Genomic DNA, 17,154 nt, shown 5'->3' on the forward strand with positions numbered 1-17,154 from the left:
ATATATCTCATATATATATATATATATATTGCAGCTACTTAATTTTTCAGTAGTTTAAATTTAAATTTTTTTAATTCATCATATTAATAAAAAAAAATAAATATAAAATAAAAATAATTAAATAATAATTCACATATTTAAATTCTTCAAATATTTAAGATCTAATATTAAAAATTAAAATTTAGTAATATAATTTAAATACAAAAATTTATGATTTTGATATAATTGTAGGATTATAATATATGCATAACACGTAACGGAAGATAAAAAATAATCCAATAAGATTTATTTGTACTTAAAAAATTATATTATAAATTAAAAATCAAATTTAAAACATATATATCAACGTGTTCTTAAATTAAAATTATTCGAAAATACGAACATTCTATAGATGCTGAAATCAATATTTGTTATTTAATTCTTTAATCAACAGAACACAAAAATAAATTGATGTATTAAAATTTTCTCACAAAAAATTTAATAGAAAAATTCTTCAATTTTTTTTAGTGTGCGGTTAATTTTTTATCTCACCTCTCTCCTTTTTTTGAATATATATACATATATATCATATATTATATATAGGTGGCATAGGTGGAGGAGTTCTTTTTGCTCTGGCTTAACTTTAAATATAGTTTTAAATTTTAATAGGTAAACAACTATGTTACATGTCATATAATTGTCTAATGAATGAAATAAAAAATTATTTTCAAATTTTTTTTATTCAACTGCATTAGTTGTTATAATAAATGACAATATATAGTTTAAATTTATTATCAAAGTTAACAGATTTCGTCTTAATCAATCATTAGTTTTACAAGTATTTAATCACATTCAATATCATTTCAACTACAGTTTTATGACTATAGGTGTTCAGAATCAAAGTATAATAAATGATTTGTTAATTACTATGATGATATCAAGTTTAAAAAAATTCTTATATCTCATCAAAATAAGAATATTTTATTGATAGTTTAAGATAATATTAACCGTTAGAAATTCTTAATTGGGTCGGTTCAATAATCATATCTCCATATGGATAATCTATATATGTGATTTATTTAATGAGATTAACTAATCTTTAGCTTATAGAAATTATCACATATATATTAGTTTTACTGGATCATTAATGTGATATTCTGATGATCCAACGTTTAAGAATATTTTAAATTAAATCATAAAAGATTTTACTCTCATTATCAATATCTTTATCTTAATGTAAAACCTATAAATTTAATTAAGAACTTTATCATATAAACTAAACGATAAGATAATAAAATACTATTATCATATATTAAAATAAATTATTAAATAATAATGTATTCAATATATTATACGAATAATTGGATCGTACAAATAACACTTATATCTCTAATACTTCATTTATTGATTTATGGAGATATAACTCTCATAGTATTTTTATATACAAAATAAAATAATAAAATTATATGATAGTTCATCTAACTAATTTCAACAATTCTACGTCTTGCTAATTTTTGAATTTCAATGAATAATGTAGCTTATATAAACATATGGCTGATGTGTTCTTTTCGCTTTATATTTTCTCACATTTAATTTTTAAATGTTTAATATCATTTAGAAATTGTTGTTGAATGATTATTTCTTTTGAGTTTTAAAAAAAATCGAAACCTGATTGATAAAAGGATTAATCCCTACTCAGTAAAAATTATGTGATTTTTTACATTCTTAGTTATTTCAAAAAATTAAAACATAATGATTATAAATATTTATAACGAAAATTAAAATTTTAAAATATATGTAACATATATTTACTTCCATAAATTATTTTTGTTCCCTTTAAATTTAGATTTAAAAAAAAAAACGCGCACGCGTGGGAGAGCCAGTATTATAAAAATATAATTTCTCATATGTTGTAGTAAATAGTACCTCGTGCGGATGTCATTTTTTCCGATTCTCAAGGTATTTTTATTGTACGGTGCCACTGCCGGAGAAAGCGAGCAGAAAGAGCCGCCGGTTTTGAGGCTACCACCCACCGCCTCCGCCATCTCCACACAGGGGCTGATTGATTGCAGGTATTATTACGACTATTAAAAAAAAACCCTCCAATTCTTCGAAAAATAAAAGCATCAACAAACCCACTAGAAGATTTAAGGGAAAAAGAAAGTGTACATGTGAGAGCCATTTTCGAAAAGCTGGAACTAACCTACCTATATATTATCTGTATATGTATGTACATATATATATATATATATATATATATATGTATGTGCGTGTGTGGTGTTATTGGGATTTATATATGTATCGTATACCAATAAGAAGAAAACGCAGAACAATATCATCAACTTGAAAATGACTCCTCTTCCATCCTTCTGCACCCGATAAATCATCATACCTTCTCATCAACGTAAACACGAATAACTCAATCAACAGCACAATCTACACCTTCACCCACATAAAAACGTTTTGCAAGGAGAATACCGGCACTTGCACACAAAGTTTAGGAAGCTATTTACGCTGTACATCGTCACCCAGCGACCCAAAAGTTCCTTTCAGATCGTTATCCCACATCAGAAATTATAATTAAAAAAACTTATTTATATATTCCAATGAGGGGGACACCCCGTCGCCGAGTTCAGCAACGCGAACTTGTGCCTGACCCGTCCGTTCCAAGAAGAGAGTTGAGGTTTCTGGGTCTCGAGCGTAGTAGGCTCTGGGGATTCTTTGCCCTCTTAGAGAGGAGGCTGGACACAGAACAGCGCGAAAAACCTCCCATTCTCTTCAGTGGAAGGATAACGGGTCGGTTCTCTCTAGGCCCAATAAAAGCTCAATGGGCAGACGAAAATAAAACCACTGTTTTTTTACCGAGTATAGAGATGGGTCCAGAATAAGAATATTTTATTTGGAAATTTTTGGATGAAATTAACAGAACAATAATATCTATCTTGATGCATAAAAAGTCGGGTGGTCGTAAACTTTCAATCAATTTAATGTCATATAATTTCGTAAATTTTCATTATTAATGTATAAATAATACATTTAACTTTTTTTATTAATTAAAATTTTCTCTTATAATTAATTTATTATTTATTTTAACTGTCATTTAATATAATAACACAATATATAATATTCTAGATGAGACATTAATATATATTATATATACTCATATATAGAATATATGCTAATTTTGGTGATATAATTAACATTTAAACTCTTTACTTAATTCTCTCTCTTAATACATATATATTGTAATACTCTTAATTAATTAATTTTAATATAATTAAAATTAATATATAAATATATTTTTTTAGTTTTTTGAATTTTATTTTAATATAAAAATAAAGAAAATTAATTGGATGATAAAATTGAAAATAATTTTAGAAAAAAAAAAGTAAAATTTTGGGTTCTGAGAGTATTTTTAAAAGAAAAATATGAAACTGGAGGTTAAAATATAATGTAAAAAAATTGTATCACGTAGGATGTCCAATCAGCAGCCCTGACGAATCGTAGCGCGCCGTGTGGCAAGCCACGTTAACGCAGTGCCACGCGGGAGGCCACGCTGGTGATCCGTATGCCCGCAATCAGACGGTCCAGATTCGTTCCCGCGCGCACGGACGGCTCGGATCCGTTCTCTCCCCAGACGCGATCGAACGGTTAGATTTAAACACGAACGGTGTAGATCCACTTTCTATTTAAATACAATCGTACGATTCAGATTAGATCGCGATGAACGGACTATATTCACTCTCTATTTAATTGCGATCGGACAATTCATATCAAATGCGATGAATAACCCAGATTAAAAGAGAACAGATATAAATAACCCTATTCACACAAAACTCTAACCCTAGCCGCCATACCCTCCCTTGGCCAGAGAAGAAGACCTAGCTGCCGAGAAGGAAGCCGACCGCCGCCGCTGCCGCGTCGGAGCCACTCATGACCTCCAAAAGAGGTAAAATTTTTCTCCTTTGTTCAAAATTCGATTTAAACACCCCCATGACCAAATCGGAGCAAAAGAACCGATGGATTGACCGAAAACAGCGGGCCAAGCCCGGCAATGCTGCCACGGAAAATTGCAAAAAATCTCCTCAAATGAGCTCCTTCCCCATTCCCGTTCTGCGTAATTATTCCACCATTGTAATCATCGTTTCCTTCTTTACAGGTTGACCGAAGCAAAACACCCAACCATAAAGGTGAGTCGGCATAGCCGCTGCACCGGAGAAACCCGCCCCTGGTAAATTTTAGTTTTTTGACTTTTTTTTTGGACAAAAGAGGCTCTTTAACAAGTTTTCTGGCAGAAATTGATACAAAACCAGCTGAATTTAGCTGAAATGGTCGACCTGAGGCAAACCACCGCCACGAGCGGCGGTGCCGTTGCTGGAACATGGCGGACCTGCCATGCCGGAATTCCAGAATTGGCCAAAAAGGATTCCTAACAGTGATTAGGTTTTTAAAGATATTTTTAGGTAGTTAAAATGCATTTTAATCCTCGAAGGAAAATTCAGGGAATTTGGGAACCGGCGGTAGATGCAGTCAAGAGTTTAGCATTTCAGACATTAATTTGCGTAAGAATCCCTCACCTTATTCCCTGTTATGGAATTGAAGTTTAATTTTAAATAATATGTATTTTGTGAAATTTAAAAAATATTCATAATTAATTATAGATTACTAATGGAGCCGGAACCTATTATTTATTTTTGTTTGCTATGTTTAATTGATTGCTTAATTTTACAGTTTTTGAGTGCATGATAGTACATTAAAATTGGTATGATGATGCGATTGTATTCCTTTGATGCATGTTTTGCTTGTTTTGTGTGACTATGTTGAATTGGAACACTAGAAATTAAAGAAAAATGTGAAATTGTTTGATTAAGTTGATGGATGAAACGACAGTCTTATTGGATATCCTGGGAGATGGTAGACGGAACAGGTACATATAGAACCCTACCGTGAACGTTGCCTCGTATCGGATGTGGTATCGAATTTTGGTAATTTAGCGCTCATACCGGACGGGGTATGGGGACGATCTGTTTCACCCTCATACCGGATGGAGTATTGAAGAATGATATCTTTTGGTGCTCATACCGAATGGGGTATGGAGATGACTCATTAATTGTAAAATATAAAAAGAGAATTTACGTGTAGTGAAGATATCCCTATGAACCCCCATAGATACCAGTAGACTGATAAAAGTGAAGGTTGTTGTTCCAACTGATCGTATATGAAGATGATATATGTTATGTTATTGATTCTATAGGTTATTTTTGAAAACCTCGCTACAGTAAGTATGTGGTAATGATTTTATTTATGAGAAACGGATTTGTTTAAATTAAGAGCTCCATTAGTTGTTTTTATGATTTCTACCAACTTTCATTTCTATGTCGGTGAGTAGTGTAATATTCTTACTAGGATAGTGTAGCTCACTCTTTTATTAATCATTTTAAATCAAGAGGATCAGGATCCGGAGCCCGATCCACAAGAGGGTTGCGATGAGGACATTCCGTTTGTATTATTTCTTTGGTTATTACTTGTTTTTTAGAAAGATTATTCCTGTAAACCTTATTTGATACTTTCAGTTATTGTATAAGAAATGTAAACCATAATTTATTGTTTCGCTTTTGCATTCAATTCATATTTATTTCCTTTCAAGTTCACAGTCATTACATACGTTCAACTTCTTCAAGTTGTAATTGTATTAATACATATTTTCTCTACTCATTAAGATTTTTTTAAAAAATGTTAGCACCAATCTCTACTCATTAAGGTTCAAAAAAGTTAGCATGTAAACCTTTGTCGGCCAAATTCCAAGCCGAGGTAACTACTACCATAACACTACCAACAATGCCTAAGCTACCAAGCATTATATTACCCCACCACATCCCACTAGTCCTCTTTGGTTTTTTCATCTTTACCCACATGAAACATGGATATACAAACGTTAATGGCAATGCTAGTCCTCCAATTAGACCTCCCAAAAATGGTAAGAATGGCAGAGCTACTGCTATGAAGAAAGCTATTCCTCCGTAAATTATGCGAAAACCTGTTCGAAGCCACCATGGACAAGCCTTCTTCTTTTTGATAGAGTATATCAATTCTATATTGTCGAAAGCTGGCATCGCGTAGATTGGGAATGAACTTAAGCAACTTATAATTACCAGAATATGTATTAGGCATTTTATTAATTTTGAGTAGTTGTGTCCATAGAAGTCTAAGTATGGGATTATTATCCCTCCAATTGTCGGTATCTGCCATAGTGAACAACAAAATAAGTCATTTTAGGAGTTAAATGTAATAAGATGAGTACTATATAAATTATTATTGTTATACATAGATGTATATATATTTGTATCTATGTTCACCTTGTTGCCATAAGCCCAGTATCCAACTATTGCAAGTGGGAAGAAACATGATGCTATCAACAAATAAGATAGAAATACTGCTCTCAACATTTTCTTTTTTGATGGGTGTTTTTCACTGGAAGGCAATGTTCCCTGCGTACATTTCAACCAAATAGTTAAATCACTTAAATTCTTTAAAAGTCTAGCCAAAGATCTAATTAGGAACTTTCAAAATAACTTAGTGTAAAGTTAAGTTGTGTAATGATTAACAAATCTAAGTTATAATTAGTTCTTATTTCAAATGCAATTCAAACGAATAGTACCATAGAAGTATATAATAACCTGAATTTCAAGAATAAGATTGTGACCTCTACAAGCAAACACGATGATACCAATGGCTGTGAGGATCCTACTAAAACCAGCCATCCCAGTTTCAATTGATGTTAAAACTGTCTCATGGGTTACACCAGTAAGCTTTCTTCCATCTTTAATAGGTAGGACCCAAATCAAAGTACAATAAGCAATAGCAGTGATAGCACCAATCATGGAAACCCTAGCAATTGAGTTCAACTTTGGCAATTGAACTATAACAATGGCAATGCAAGTGAACACGAGGAACCACTCTGGCCCACTCAGTGATTTTGCTTGATCACACGCATGACCTTCACCTCCACACATGATCTTATAGAGTTGCTCCATTGTTAATCCTCCTGTGATCACTAACATCACACAGGACCCACTTGATAAATACATCACTGGAAATATTGCAAGCAATTTTCCAAGTTTTGGACCTACATTAAGATAATTTAAATTAGCATAATGATTGTACAGAAAGTATTAATAATTATAAAATTTTGAGGTAAAGTATTATTCACCTAATAATTTTTTACACACAATTGTACTGATTTTAAAATAGTTGAATTAATAAAATTTTAACTTGCCTATGACTTAGACTTATCTTTTACTATTAAGCACTACTAATGACTCAAATTATTCAATAATAATTTTAAAACATTTATTTCAAAAATCTATTGATTCAGTTATATTTGATCTCTAAACATTATAATAATTTTATTATTGAAATTATGATTAATTCTTTTGTACTAACCAAAGGCGACAATGGAGAGACGAACATATCGACTGTAACGAGTTCCGGGAACTGGTTCATGGAGGTTAACAAGAATCCATGTTGTATAAATCTGCCATATAAATACTAGTGACAAAGCTATGGTCCCCCACACCCTGCAATCACAATAATATTTTTAATAAGAACACTAAATTTAACCAGCAAACTTCAGTTCTTCTCCATATACATATACTAGATCTATCTACCTTCTAAATTATACAAAAAAAAAAAAAAAAAAAGATAATTCTTCCATTTGATTTAATATGAAGATAACTTTGTGAAAAAGAAAGATGGGTCTCGATCATTAAAGTAATTCAGTTCAAACGAAGTTTGTTAATCTTTATAATTTATTCCTTAAAAAGACTTAAGCTACAAACTAGGTTTGTCGCAGTGAATAAACCAGGGGGGTCAACCACAGGGAAGAACTGAGCTGGGTAACCAGAAGACTTTACCGCAAAGTATGCAATTAACTCGAATCAGGGTATAGACACATGATTGAAAATAACTAAGTAATTAAATTAGAGTTAATGCATATGCTTAGAATTAATTAAAAAAATAATCAGGGAAGATTCTAATTGATGTTAAAATGTTTCTAGAAGTCAGTTCATACTCAACGGAGACTATATATATATATATATTGGAACTAAGAAATTTCCTCACAATTATATTCTTAAAGCTCTACCAGTCAGAAATCTAACAAATTTCTATAGACTAGGACAATAGTAATTGATCTAAGTTAGTAGTCTCTTAATTATAACAAGGTTTCAAAAAAGTATACATGTAAAATAATTAAATTAAAAAAAAATTAAAATGAAATTATTTAAATATAGAATATTAAACATATCAAATTTATCACTAATTACAACGTAAATAAAAAGTTCAAAAAAAATTAAAAAAAAATCTAATCTCGTCATTTGAGATTGGTACGCAGATAGGTTTTTTTACTATTTTTAAAAAATTTTGATTGATTTTGACCCGTTTTCTTGGTTATTCACTCTATTTTGCAAATTCAAACCATCTAATTTTGGCTTACCAGCCAAGCATGGCAAATGCGAGAGGAAGAAGCAGGGTCTGGAACCCAATCCCAGAACATAACAAGTGAAAAATGGAGGTCAAAACGGTGCCGTTCCTGGAGCCTGTAATGGGAAGCCATTCTTCTAACATGACAGGAGTAAAGACAATAAGATCGCCGACAACCTCGGACCTAAAAGAGCGCCGGCTCATGCTGCCACCCACGAACGCATCAGACCCTTTCGAGCTGGCGGCAATGGTGATTATCTGCAGAGATCCTTTCGAGCTCGAATGAGAAAGCTGGTGACAAAGGCTTGGTGCCGTCTCATTGATATCAATAAGATCAGCCAAGTCTCCCATGTCCACCACTCTGTTCGACATGATGAACCTCTCTGTTTCTTCTCCCCTTCAAATTGATGATCTGATTTGAGCCTTACAGGCCTACCTGAAGAAGAAGAAGAAGAAGAAGGTGGTCAAATGGGTGTTTACCCGTGTGAATGAGAAGATTTTGATTTTGTTTACATAAGTTGGCGATTAGTGTGTATATATATATATATAGATACACGTACATAAGCAATGACATATAAAGGGAGGCTATGTTAGCGTGTGCTTTAAAAAAATATAAACAAGTAAAGATTGGTGTACAGCCAGCATTTACAGACTCACTATCCTCTCCTCTCGCGATTTATTTAGAGGAAAGAGACGAGAAGAAGCCCTGTGAATTGAGTGATAAAGTTACGTCCGGAAAAAATAAGTAATGATGTGGCAAAATGACGCATGCGCTGAGCTTATCACCACGTGTTTTCTTTTGAAACAAACTTTCAAACTAATTGAGGTTTTTTTTTTTTAAAGTATTATTTACTTTTTCACTTATTTAATTTGCTTTACGAAAAAAATCCTCAATGAATACTTAAGAAGATTTTTAAAAAGATTTTTGGTAATATTTGGCTTGATTCCATGTATTACTTTTCAAAAGGAAATTATTTTCTAATGTATAAATTATTAACTTATAAGGTAAATTGAGTCAAACAAACCTATTTTTATGTTATAATCTATTGAGTAAAATGATCCTATTAAATTTTATAAAATTCTTAATTACGTTTTATTTTTAGTCACTTCATCAAAATTTTAACTTATAAACAATATTTATCCAATATTCATAATTATATGTCTTTTTTTCAAAATAGAAAAATTAAATCAAATTTCTTTTTATTTATTCTAACTACTCAAACTAAAAGAATTTAATTGCTACACAATATTATTTTTACCTATATAAATATCATGATTTGATATTCGAAATCGTAATCTTGAAGTAAATCACTCTATTTATTTCTTTCTCTAACTCATATTCTTCTATCACATACCATATTCTACTTATAAGCTAATGTCTGGAGTATATTTACTTAAATAATATAAATTTAAATTAAGTAAAATAATTTAACTTTATTAATTATAATAGAGTCATAGAAACGTTACATTCTTTAAATATAAAACATAAATATATGTACGAGTTTCTAAATTTCGTTGCTTACATTACTAAATAAAAGTACGAAATAATAACTTTAATATCAGAGTTTAACTTCAAAAATTTCTTTTCTATCATTGCTCACTCTACAACGGTATCTTCAATATTTGGAGAGTAATAAGAAGGGGTATGTAACGACCCGAAACTTGAAAGAAAATAAATTATAAATTAAGTGCGGAAACGAAATAATGACATTAGAACTTACATTCCTTACACAATAATTCAAAATATCAATAGGGCTATAAGAATGACTCTTCTAAAGGAATAACGAATAATCAAGAAATAAATAGAAAGTAAACAACTGAACATCCTATTCGCAACTCTCTTGTGGATCGAAATCTAGATCTTGGTCCTCTTGATCTGAAATGATTAATAAAAAAGTGAGTTATACTAGTCCAATAAAAATGTCACACTACTCACCTATACGGAAATTAAGGTTAGTAAAAATCATAAAAATAACTAATGGATCTCTTATTTTAAGTAAATTCATTTATCATAAGTAAAATCATTTATTGTACACTTACCGTAGTGAAATTTTTAAAATTGACTTATGGAAGCAATAACACAAACAACATCATAATCTCATATTCAGTTAACCATAATAATAACTTTTTATTTTTATCTGCCTACTAGTATCCATAGGGGTTCATAGAGGTATCCCCATTACGCATGAACCCTTATTCAACATTTTTAATTAACCGGCCGTTCTCATACCCCATCCGGTATGAGTGCCAAAAATATCATCCCTCAATACTCCATCCGGTATGAGGGAGAAACAAGTCGTCCCCATACCCCGTCTGGTATGAGTGCCAAAATACCAATCCTCCATATCCCGTCCAGTATGAGGCAACATTCACGGTAGGGAGTTATGTACTCGGTTCGTCCACCATATTTTAGGATATTTTTTAAGGCTACTATTCATTCACTCACTTAATCAAACAATTTTTCGTTTACATATAATTTTTAATTTCACAATTTAATTATAAATCACGCAAAACAGCCAATACATGCATCAAGGAAGTACAACTAAATTATCATATCAACTCCAGTGTAATATTATGCATTAGAAACAGTAAAATCAATCAAACATGATTAACAGTGAATAATAACCGATTCTAACTCCATTAGTAGCTTATGATTAATTATTGAGCTTTTCTAAGTTGTACAAAATATCATATTATTCATAATTAAACTTCAATTCTATAACAAAAAATAAGGTGAGAGATTCTTACTTGAATCGATGTCCGAAAAGCTAAACTTTCAGCTGTGCCTACTGAGAGTCCCTGGGTTCCCTGAATTTCTTTTCGGAAACTAAAATACGCTCCAAACACCTAGAAATACCCTAAAAAAATCTAAAATCGATGTTAGAAACCCTTTTCGGCCAATTTTAAAATTCTTGCACGGCGGCGGCGTCGTGCTCTGGTGACAACACCGCCGCCCGCGGCAGCGATTTGCCATGAGCTGGCCGTTTGGAGCGAGCTTCGGCCAATTTTGACCAATTTTGTAATCCTCCTTGTAAGAAAACACGTTAAGGGGCATCAGTTGACCCAAAAAAAATAAAAAAATAAAAGTTCGGTGCGGCAGCTCTGCCGGCTCATCTTTGCAATTGAGCAATTTTTTTTGTCAATATTTGAAAAACAAAATGATGAATACAATGATGGAAAAATTGCATGAAACAGGAATCGGGAAGGGCCTCATCGGATGCAGTTTTTTATTTTTTCCGTGGCAGCACTGCCGGGGTTTACCGGTAGTTTTCAGCTCATCTACCAATCCTTTTACTCCGATTTGGCCATGAGGGTGATCAAAATCAAATTTCGAGAGACTATAAACTTTTAACCTTTTTTGGCGGTCGGAAGTGACTTCAACACAACGGCGGACGACTGGTGATTCCCTTCCTAGCGACTGGTTATTCTTCTCCGGGCGGGGGGCTGGCGGCTAGGGTTAGAGTTTGGTATGAAGTGAGGTATTTATATCTATTTTGTTAATATGAATCGTCCATTGTATTTGATCTAAACCATCCGATCGCGTTTAAATAGAAAGTGAATCTGAACTGTTCATTGCGATTTGATCTAGATCGTACGATCAAACTTAAAGAAAAAAATAAATATGAACCGTTCATCGCATTTGATCGCAATTGTCCCATTACGTTTGAGGAGGGAATGGATCCAGACCATCCACGTGCGTAGGAACAATATGAACCGTCTGACCGGGGCACGCGGATCACCAGCATGGCCTCCCGCATAGCATCGTGTTAGCACGTCTTGCCACGCGACACGCTCCAGTTCGTCGGGACTTCTTATTGGGTGATCCTATGTGGCATATTTTTCCTAAATTACGTTTTGACTATCAATTTTATATTTTTCTTTTAAAAACACCACTATAACCCAAATTTTCACCTCTTTTTTCTCAAAATTATTTTCAATTCCATCATCCACCTATTTTTTTCCTAATTTTTACATTAAATAAAAATTTATAAATTAAAGGATTAAATTTTATACATTAATTTTAAATATTTAAAATTAATTTTGGATATTACAACTCTTCTCCCCTTAAAAGAAATTTGATCCCTCAAATTTGTCTTTTTCTTACTCAATCAAATAATTGGGGATACTGGGCTCTGAAGTCTGCTTCTAGCTACCATATGACCTTTTCTTATGTGTGATTTTGCCATAGGACCTTAACAAATGAAATTTTTCGGTTACAGAGTACTCTACTATTTTAGTCCACAATATCCACCAATATCTCCTCATATGACAGATCCTCCTGGAGTAAAAGGGGCTCATAGGTCAAGACATGAGAGGGTTCCGGGTTGTACTTGTGTAGTATGGGCACATGAAATACATTATGAACCCTAAATTGTTCTGGAGCGGTGTCAATCTGTAAGTGGCGTTGCCAATTCTGTGTAAGATTTCAAATGGCCCAATAAATCAGGGATTTAATTTTTTCCTCTTCCCAAACCTACTGATTCCCTTGAAGGGAATGATCTTAAGGAACACCTGATCACTTTTCTCAAATTTCAAACCCCTCCTTCAGGTATCTGTATAACTCTTCTGCCTGCTCTAAGTCGTTTGAATATTTTTCTTAATCTTAACTATTTTGGCTGAAGTCTCCTCTACAAGATCTAGGCTGAACAATTTTTTATTACCCACTTCTTCCCAACAGATCGGCGATCTGCATGGACGGCCATACAACATCTCGTACGAAGCCATACTAATACTTATTTGGTAGCTATTATTGTAAGCAAACTCTATTAGGGGTAAATGATCATCCCAATAGGCCCCGAAGTCAAGAACACAAGCGCAGAACATATCCTTCAGTGTGCAGATCCTCGTTTCTGATTGTCCATCGGTCTGAGGGTGGAATGCAGTATTAAGGGACAGTTTCATTCCTATTGCCTACTGAAAACTAGATAAGAACCGAGAAGTGAACCTCGGGTCCCTATCGAACACTATTGTCACTCGCACTCTATGTAACCTGATTATCTCCCGGATATACATTCTTACTAACTTGTCCAAGGAGTCGGTTATCTTGATGGCTAAGAAGTGGGAAGACTTGGTGAGCCGGTCAATAATTACCCAAATGAAATCATGTCTCGAGCGTGCTCTAGGCAATCCTGTCATGAACATAGAATAGTTAGGCCATGTAGATCAGATTATTTCTCCATACACTTAAACACAGAACAGTTATGTATGGGTATACATTTACCACTTTGCCAATACACTTCAACACGGAACTATTATGTACAGTCACATTAAAGGCTAACATAATGTAGGTGCTTTAAGAACAATTTCTTTCTATAATGAGTGATGCACACATATTAAAATTATATTTTGAAAAGAAAAAATAAAATAACTTTTTTATCAAAATAAAATTTTAACAAATACTTACTTAGAAAATATAAAAGATAATTTGAACACTTTCACATTTTTATACTGAAAATACGTAAAATATTTTAAAATAATGTAAGCTAATGAATCCATAATATCCACTCGCCTTAGGTCCTTACCAGTTGTAATCTTAATTCTGGCAAAGTTCTAGTTTTATTTATGATATTTTTTTCTGAAAAATTCAGTAAAGTTTCGGAATGATTTTTGATCACTTTCTTGACTCAAAAATATCTAACACAATACTGATAAACTAATCCTGGAAATTAAAAAGAAATCAAACTTCAAAACTTGAGAAAAAGTTTACCTTTTTAACGGTTTATAACATTCTTTTGACCATGAATCTTCTTCCTCTTCTCTTCATCTTGCTTTACTTTCACGAATTTAGCAGAGTTTCTCTGGGGCTTTTATCTAAAACTTTATAATATTATCAAAAATCACTTTCTTCGTACACATTCTTCTTCCCTCACCTCTATACTTCTCAATATTTTTCTCTTATCTAAAATGTTTCTTCCTCTATTCTCCCATCCCCTATTTATAAGAATGAGAAACTATGAGAGAATTGTTGTCACCATTCTATCATGTTATTTTATATAAAAGTTGTCCTATTTCATAATGTCATTTCATCTAAAAAGTTATTATTTTTCACATGTCATTTTATCTAAAAGTTATAACTTTTCACATGTCATTTCATGTAAAAGTTATTACTTTCTGTTATATCACTTCATCTAAAAATTATCACTTTTTATTATACCATTTCATTTAAAAGTTTCTTACATTTTTTTTATGTCTCTTCATGTTTATTCTAACTTATTCATCCTTATCTATCATTTTTTTCGTTTGACTCTAAATTATGTTTTTAACCTTATTATATATTTTCAAACACATATAAAAACTAAATTAAATATATTAAACATATGAAATTAACTCGAATGTATTTTTGAGTTATCACATTTCCATCATCTCTCTTTATCAATATATGCATATTAAGTATGTACGACACTTGAGTTTTTAAAAATAATATTCATCTCAATTTACAAAAGCTTCTTGAAATCTTTCGAATGAAAATATTCCACCGCATATAACCTCATGGAGTATCTAAATAATTTATCTTTTTTTAAAAAAAAAATTTAGAGCAATTTTATTAAATGAAATGACAAGGTAAAAAATCACAACATAGAACTAGCAGTAACAAGACAAAGGCACATAAGCTAGTGAAGCTAGAAGAACATAAATATAGTAACTTGGATATAAAGAATGCCCCTGTAATACCCTGCTCAAGATAATAAATGATTATTATCTAACTATGAGTTCAAGAAAAATTATATTATTTTTTCATAAAATTTGTGGACTGTTTTATAGTATAGTATAAGTTATTAGATCTTTTTTTGTATTTACGAAAAAGTAACACCATACATAAGTTTGTTGTCAAATTTTAACTAAAAGACTCTAAATTTCTAAAACTCTAAGAAGAAAAGAGAAGAGAAAGAAGACATGAGAGGAAGAAGAGGAAAATCTACAACAAGATGATAAGTCTCATAAACCATATATTATAGAAGGTAAAAAGAGAAGAAACTATATATATGAAAGAAAAAAGAAGAAGAAGAAAGAATTATTATGGCAGTAGCATTCTGACTATGTTTTATATTTTTAATTTTTTGTTAAACTTCAGCAACTAACGCATTTTATTTATAATCTATACCTTGTAATTTTTCATAAATATTAAAATTTCATGATTTGCGTTAAAATTGAGAAAGTTATGAAATTGACGATTACATACAAAAACATGAACAATGCAACAAAGAGATTGCACCCATATATATTATATATTGCTAGTTTTTTTTGCCACTAAGCTATTTTATTGCAATTTATAAATAATAAATTTTCTATAAATATTAAAATTGTAGTTGTATGTGTTTGGTTTATGTGTATGTAAAAATTTGATATGTATTGGTAATTAAATTTTTAAACTCAAATATAATGATTTAAACCTTAATTCCCAATAGGTGTGATTTCAGGATGCTCAAATTGACACGTTGAAAGTTTGAAGAGATGTAGAATTTGTCATTTATTACACATTAAAATAAAAAAAATTACGAATTTTGGACAGTAATAAATAAAGCAGTATTATTATTAAAAAAAAAAAAAAAAAACTTTATTTCGTTGTTTGTTTGTTTGGCTTTATATACAAACAAGGTCTTGTTTGGTTGTTTGTATATATGTCTCTTCAATGCTAGATGCCAATTAAGTCAATAATTTTGAACCTTTATTTTTCTTGCTATTAATTGTCAATTCTGAATACTAATTACAGTGTAAGTCAAAAAAGAAAAAAGAAAAAATATATATATATATATATATATATATTGACTTGAAAGAATTTTAATCGCAGTCGTGAACTTTAATTATATATTTAAACTTATAATTTCTTGGAGCTAAAAAAAATATTCAGATAGTTTTTATTTTTGATCTATTAAATGTTTGAGAAAATTTCAATTTTAAACTATCCCAAAATCAGAAATACAATTTTTAAGTTATACTAATATATTTCAGATTTTGGGATAGAAAAATTAAGTTATTTTTGGAATGAATTTTAGTACGTGTTTTTAATATTTATTATTATTAGTCTTGCATGCGCATGAATTCTTCTCATAAATAAGGGACACCATAATATGTCTAACTCTAAAACTGAGATATTATAAATATATAGTATATTATTTTATTAGACTGAGTTATATTTTTATATATTTAATTATTTTTAAAATTTGAATAATATTAAAAAATATATTTATTTTGAATTATTTTTTTCTAATAGACTTTGACGTATGATAACATCAAGTGAGTCCATCACTAAGTAAAGTTGGTCGATTTTATAGTAAAAACTAGATTTTATTAGTTTCGTTTTTTTATTTTTTTTTTCAAACAATGAATAATGTGGCCACTACATCAACTTATTGAATATTCAAATATGGGAACCTTCTATATTGCACTTATATTTGATTCACTTTTTGGGTCTTCAATATTTGTAATTTTATAGTGTTATTAAAGTTTAATTGACTGGAAATTTTAAAATAATATTATAAAATAAATAAAATAAAATTCATTCTTCAATGGAACCTAAGCCAAACACGACAATGACTTATTTAGAATTCATATAATTTTATTTAGTAGTACAGAGATTGATTCAATGTTCCACCGGCACGATGGTGACAGTGAAAGAAAGTTTTTATGTAATTTGTCAAAAATAGAGCAGACAGCGGAGGCTGAAAGTCTATGATCCATCCATCGGATCTTGTT

General features: G+C 30.9%; 1 protein-coding gene across 1 annotated transcript; it reads right to left on the reverse strand.

The window, feature by feature from the left end:
• Positions 1-5,715: 5,715 nt before the first annotated feature.
• Positions 5,716-9,115, reverse strand: LOC110819006 (lysine histidine transporter-like 7). The gene is made up of 5 exons (XM_022048079.2): positions 8,474-9,115; positions 7,423-7,556; positions 6,657-7,105; positions 6,336-6,467; positions 5,716-6,221 (listed from the first exon to the last, which is right to left on the reverse strand). Exons 1-5 carry the CDS (start codon positions 8,830-8,832, stop codon positions 5,736-5,738), a joined length of 1,560 nt encoding a protein of 519 aa, XP_021903771.2. The 5' UTR covers positions 8,833-9,115; the 3' UTR covers positions 5,716-5,735.
• Between the last annotated feature and the right edge of the window lie 8,039 nt (positions 9,116-17,154).

Source organism: Carica papaya, chromosome 6, assembly GCF_054855325.1.
Source record: "Carica papaya isolate Zhongbai chromosome 6, ASM5485532v1, whole genome shotgun sequence".
NCBI classification, from domain to species: Eukaryota; Viridiplantae; Streptophyta; class Magnoliopsida; order Brassicales; family Caricaceae; genus Carica; species Carica papaya.

Bases quoted from the DNA above. Each gene is read 5' to 3' on its own strand.
- LOC110819006 (XM_022048079.2), bottom strand. From the start codon at position 8,832: ATGTCGAACAGAGTGGTGGACATGGGAGACTTGGCTGATCTTATTGAT. The intron at 7,106-7,422 runs GTTAGTACAAAA...ATCTTAATGTAG, and splicing joins TCTCTCCATTGTCGCCTTTG to GTCCAAAACTTGGAAAATTG. The intron at 6,222-6,335 runs GTGAACATAGAT...TCACTATGGCAG, and splicing joins ACTGGGCTTATGGCAACAAG to ATACCGACAATTGGAGGGAT.